The sequence below is a fragment of the Gossypium arboreum genome, chromosome 13 (assembly GCF_025698485.1).
Source record: "Gossypium arboreum isolate Shixiya-1 chromosome 13, ASM2569848v2, whole genome shotgun sequence".
NCBI classification, from domain to species: Eukaryota; Viridiplantae; Streptophyta; class Magnoliopsida; order Malvales; family Malvaceae; genus Gossypium; species Gossypium arboreum.
In genome coordinates this window covers 94,934,481-94,939,673 of record NC_069082.1, presented here as the reverse complement: position 1 = coordinate 94,939,673, position 5,193 = coordinate 94,934,481, and the positions used below count along the sequence as shown (strand labels likewise).

Below are 5,193 nucleotides of genomic sequence, written 5' to 3'. Positions count from 1 at the left end.
AGGTGTCCCTTCTCTCATTGTTTTCTACTTCCTATTTACTCTAATCTAATAATAAGTGTCGTCTCTTCATCTTTTTTATTGTCTATCTTCTCTTCTCGTTCTTGTCTATTTGAGCATAGGTTGTTATTTTTTTTTATTCTTTTATTTGTTTCTTCTTCTTCTCATGTTCTTTGGCTATTGGTTTTTTTTTTCATCATCTTCTTCTCTTGTTTGTTTTGCCTACTAAGTACTATAATTAGTAAATTAAACTCAAAAGTATTTTCTTCTTTCTTCTTAAATATTCAGTGCCTCTTCTCTACTGATCTTAAGTTATTTTCTTCATATCTCTCTTTTCTCATACAACAGAGGGCTTAGAAATTCTGATTATCAGGGCTTGAAGAAGAAGATCCAAATTGATTTTGGTGGAAGGAATGTACAAAAAATTATAACATAACTGGTTCTTAACTCGGTTTGAAATGGTTCATTAGATTTTTAGTTCTATAACGGTGATCAAACCATCGGAGTGGGATTTTGAAACCACATTTCTAAAACTTCTTCACTTCCTACAATTCTATAAGAAAAGATATTGTGAATCTCTAGTGAGTTTTCACAAAAATATGCTTTGTACTTGCCATAATGATAAATCATGCGCTTCAAAAACCTTTAAAGATATGTTAAGGAAAATATGATTAAATTATTGCAGTTAAAAAAAGTAGTGCCTTCTCTTGCATATTCATTCTCCATCATTGAAGTACTAGTGGCCATGGAGTAATACAATAACTTAGTCAGCACAAGCAACAACACCAAGTGGATTGGGTCTCAGGGGGGGCCAGAGCCTTAGCGTAGCTTAGATTAGGATCTATTCTAATTCTAAGCCCAAACAAAACCTAACGCCTTGAAGGCCCCATTCTCCGAAATCCTCCTAATAAATTAAATCCCACCCCACCCTGTCACCCTCGATTCCAACTTTCCACTTTCATTTTCCTCTTTCAATTCTCTGGGCACCCCTCTCAGATCTTCCAATCTCTCACCATGTACTCTACAAATCTCTCCCTTCCTCTCTCTATGTATCTGTAATCCAAATGTGTTTTACGTTTATTTGTGCTGACGGATCTTTAACTATTTGATCCTTGATCTAGATCTGGATTTATGTTTCCCCTGGGATCTTGATTTCTACGTAATATAGCATATTACTAGTATTAGAATTCATATTGAATCTATTATTTTTTCTACAATATTTGCTTGTTTTGTTTGATCAGGGTTATATTTCTATCATTTGATATGATATGATGTTCTAGCTAATTCCGATCCTGTGTATAAATTGTTCTTATCTCTGAAAACGGATGGTTTATATTATATGTTACCATTTATATGTCAAATTGGTTTTGTTCCTTTTTTTTTCATTTTATTAATCGGGCGAATAAGCTGGGATGGACCCTTTTTGTGTGTGTGTGTTTTTTTTTTCTCAGCCAGAATAAAAGGATGGGGCTTTCTTTTGCTAAGTTGTTCAGTCGCCTGTTTGCCAAGAAGGAAATGCGTATTCTGATGGTGGGTCTTGATGCTGCTGGTAAGACTACCATATTATACAAGTTGAAGCTCGGAGAGATTGTCACCACGATTCCCACTATTGGTATGCTCTTATTGTTAATTTTTCTGCAATTATTTTTTTAGTTGTTTATAGATATTGATGCTTATTGCTACCTTTCCCAGGGTTTAATGTGGAAACTGTGGAATATAAGAACATTAGCTTCACCGTTTGGGATGTTGGAGGTCAGGACAAGGTAATATTACAGAAACTCGAAAAATGTTGCAGAACAAACCATAATTAGTCATCATTTTACCATTATATTGTTTCCCTGGGTCTTATTGCTGGAACATGATATTTTACCCTGGGTAAACTGTACAATACATTGATGTTTCAACTAATGGATATGCTTATGGACGATCTTATGCTGATGGCATCAGCATATAAGATAATCATAATCTACATCTACTAATGCCACCTCGTCTTTCTAGTTTATCCTTCGGTGTTATGAGGAGAGGCTATCCATGTCGTGCCTGTTGCATTATTTGGCATCTTGCCTTTATTGTATTTTCTTGCAATCCATTGTGCTTATGGATGGTCCTGTGCTGATTAGATTGTCATTCGTCAGCACATAACATATTCATAAGCTACATTTATTGCTGCTACCTTGTTCTTCTGTTTTCCTCCCTGAATGAGGAAGGCTCCAATATATAGTGCAACCAACATTATTTCTTCTTTATAGTTAAGTACTGGTGATTTTGTCTGCAAATTGTTGCTTGCCTTTTGTGGTACTTGCATTTGCCTGTTTCTTAAAATTTAGGAGTGAAATATCTCGAGTCTGATAGCATGTCTTGTTCTAATGGCTTTATGGGAACTTTCAGATTCGACCTTTGTGGAGGCACTACTTCCAAAATACTCAGGGGCTAATCTTTGTTGTGGATAGCAATGATCGTGATCGTGTTGTTGAGGCCAGGGATGAGCTTCACCGTATGCTAAATGAGGTGCCAGATTGCTTCTTTGCACTTTGTTGGTTTGGTTTCTCTGTTGACTTGAAATTTTCAATAATGAGGTCTACATGTAGCTGTTATGCATGTGTAATTACTATTTTCAATTATTTTGTTGCTTATAATATGTGTAGGATGAGCTGAGGGATGCTGTGCTGCTTGTATTTGCAAACAAGCAAGATTTACCAAATGCTATGAATGCTGCTGAGATCACTGATAAACTTGGTCTTCATTCCCTCCGTCAGCGCCACTGGTATAACCTTTTCCCTGTTTGTTTATTTCTAGATTGGTCTGCCAGTTGTCTGTTTTATTTTAAAATCTCTCTTGTGAGTCACAGGTATATTCAGAGTACGTGCGCTACCTCTGGTGAAGGGTTGTATGAGGGTCTGGACTGGCTCTCCAACAACATAGCTAACAAGGTAGGTTCAGACTGATACGTGTCCTTTATTGATATTGTTCTGTTCTAATTCTCGCTTCCGTTCATTGTATTTTTCCTAGGCTTGAGGTGGTTGGTAGAAGGTCGGTGACATTTACATTTGGGCTAGCAATCTTTGTGGAATTCGGATATGTATACTTCTATTTTATGATGCGTTATTGGGGTATTGTTTTTTTGTTTTTGCTCGACAACTTTTAAATGAAATGGATGAGCTTGTGTTTAGATATGTGGGCATTTGGACTGCCTGCATGCTTTGTAGATGGAATTCATTGCTCAGAGTTAATTGACGAATTCATTGTTGACATTTCATAGTAACATGTTACATTTTATGAGTTTTACTTGTTCCATTATCAATACTATGTTGATTCTTGTTTGTCCAAGAAAAGTTTTAAGCAAGTTGAGCTGAGGTGGGAAGAGCGAGGCCATTTCATTTTATTTTGCATGAGGTTTTAACTGTTAAAAAAGTCTCCTTCACTTCTTAGGAACTCGGCCATTTCACATGTTTATACCTTAGAGACATTAAAGTAGTTTTCGTTTTGGACAATGTGACTGGTTTGTTTGCTGCAAGGTTAAGCCACAAAACACCAAACCATTGAGGACAAGAGGAGAGCCAGTGACAATGTGACTGCTTTCCTTCATTCAACAGACTTAAAATGTTTCTCATTACCAGTATTATCCAAGGAATTCTGAGTTTCAAGAATCGCTTCTGTATAATTATAATAGTAATAATAAGTCGGGGTGGAACGAAATCAACCCAAATGATCCAGCAAACACACAATTTGAATTTACATGTTTTATACAAAATGCATTTATTAGTTAAAGGATATGCCTCAATTATCCATTTCTTTTAAAATATAAGTATACGACTTGATTCATCATTCAATTTTTATAATCACCCAGATAGAAATATTTATAATTTAATCATTTTTGTTACAATAATTAAATATTTTTAATATTTTAGGCACCCCACTATTAACTCACTAATGGAGTCTAAAGTGGCATTCCACATCATTTTTTACCCGCTGTTGTTAATCATCTTCTTCTTCCTTTGCTCTCTGCTTCCGGCACACTCTCTTTCTTCACCCATCACTGCACCGTCAAGGGGTAGCTTGGTATTAAGTAGTGGCTCTTGCGTAACTACGTTCTGAGACGGTGCAGTGCAGTGCATTGCATGAATGACGGACTGAGACCAAGTAGTTTTGGTTTATCTAAAAATTCTAATGGATGAGTGGGTGAATTATGCATTGCAACTGCCCATGTTTGTATGTATGTACGAGGATTACCGTCATTCTGGGCCATTGGTAAAGGAAAATTGAATCCCTTACTATATGTTGCATTTTTGTCAATGCATATGAATTGCTAGAAATGGCGGTTAGGCTAAAATTTTTAGAATGGACGGTGATTATATTCTCCTGCAAACAGAAATAGTTTTTCTTTTGAGTGATGTACTTACGAGTTTGGGCTTTTACGAATTAGGATTTGGAAGTAGGGTTAGGGTTAGATTTCCCCTTTTTTTTAAAAGGAAGTTTGGGTTAGATTTCATGAAATGATAATTGGGTTAATTATCATTAAATTTTAGGATCAAGTCGGCGTAAAAAAATGTTTATGCAAGGCTGACCATAATATAAAAACAGACCTAATAATTTAGCCCACATCAAATTTCGAGTCCAAATATTCTCTTATTTTTATCAACTTTGGGTAATCCAATATTCCAATCCTTAAATATGTCTATCGATGCGAGTGTCTTTTGCGCGCGGTTCAAATAGGGAATCAACTACCATATTTTTTATTTTCATATACTTCTCTGATTTGAATTAACTCTTTGTGTTGCAACTATACAATGTTATACTTATTTTGCAGACTCTGCCGTGCGGAGCTCCTCACTTGTACGTGACAAGTCCATCAAACATGGGCTGGTTTTATTTACTTCATTATTCAATTTCTGGGAAAAAGGTTGGTGCGTCGGAGGTTGAATTAACAACTTCAAAAGAAAAAACTAAATATTATCCTATAAATAATATACCAATATTTATTTTTATGTAAAAAAAAAAACAATCAAGCCAGACACAAGGACAACATATAACAGTCCTTATGTTCCTGATGATAAAACATCTGTCCATTTTAAAAATGGAAGGACAGATCAAATACATACTACAAACAAGAAAAAAATTAAACACATTTACATTCGTTCCTACACTGCTTTAGCTCAGGTGGATTGTATTGTATTACTAATCTGTATCGTCACCAAA

General features: G+C 35.4%; 1 protein-coding gene across 2 annotated transcripts; it reads left to right on the top strand.

Moving 5' to 3' along the window:
• Positions 1 to 866: 866 nt before the first annotated feature.
• Positions 867 to 3,329, top strand: LOC108461112 (ADP-ribosylation factor 2-B). Of its 2 annotated transcripts, none has more exons than XM_017760812.2 (7): positions 867 to 1,013; positions 1,449 to 1,609; positions 1,690 to 1,760; positions 2,386 to 2,505; positions 2,643 to 2,761; positions 2,846 to 2,927; positions 3,007 to 3,329. In XM_017760812.2, the coding sequence occupies exons 2-7, from the start codon at positions 1,462 to 1,464 to the stop codon at positions 3,010 to 3,012; spliced, it is 546 nt and encodes a 181-aa protein (XP_017616301.1). In that variant the 5' UTR covers positions 867 to 1,013; positions 1,449 to 1,461; the 3' UTR covers positions 3,013 to 3,329. The 2 variants fall into 2 exon arrangements, with proteins under 2 accessions (XP_017616301.1, XP_052880281.1); XM_053024321.1 differs by having other exon boundaries at positions 946 to 1,156.
• Positions 3,330 to 5,193: the final 1,864 nt, after the last annotated feature.

Excerpts from the sequence above, each read along its gene's own strand:
- LOC108461112 (XM_017760812.2), top strand. The coding sequence starts at position 1,462 with ATGGGGCTTTCTTTTGCTAAGTTGTTCAGTCGCCTGTTTGCCAAGAAG. Across the intron at positions 1,610-1,689 it reads CACCACGATTCCCACTATTG|GGTTTAATGTGGAAACTGTG; the intron begins GTATGCTCTTAT and ends TACCTTTCCCAG. Across the intron at positions 2,762-2,845 it reads TCCCTCCGTCAGCGCCACTG|GTATATTCAGAGTACGTGCG; the intron begins GTATAACCTTTT and ends TGTGAGTCACAG.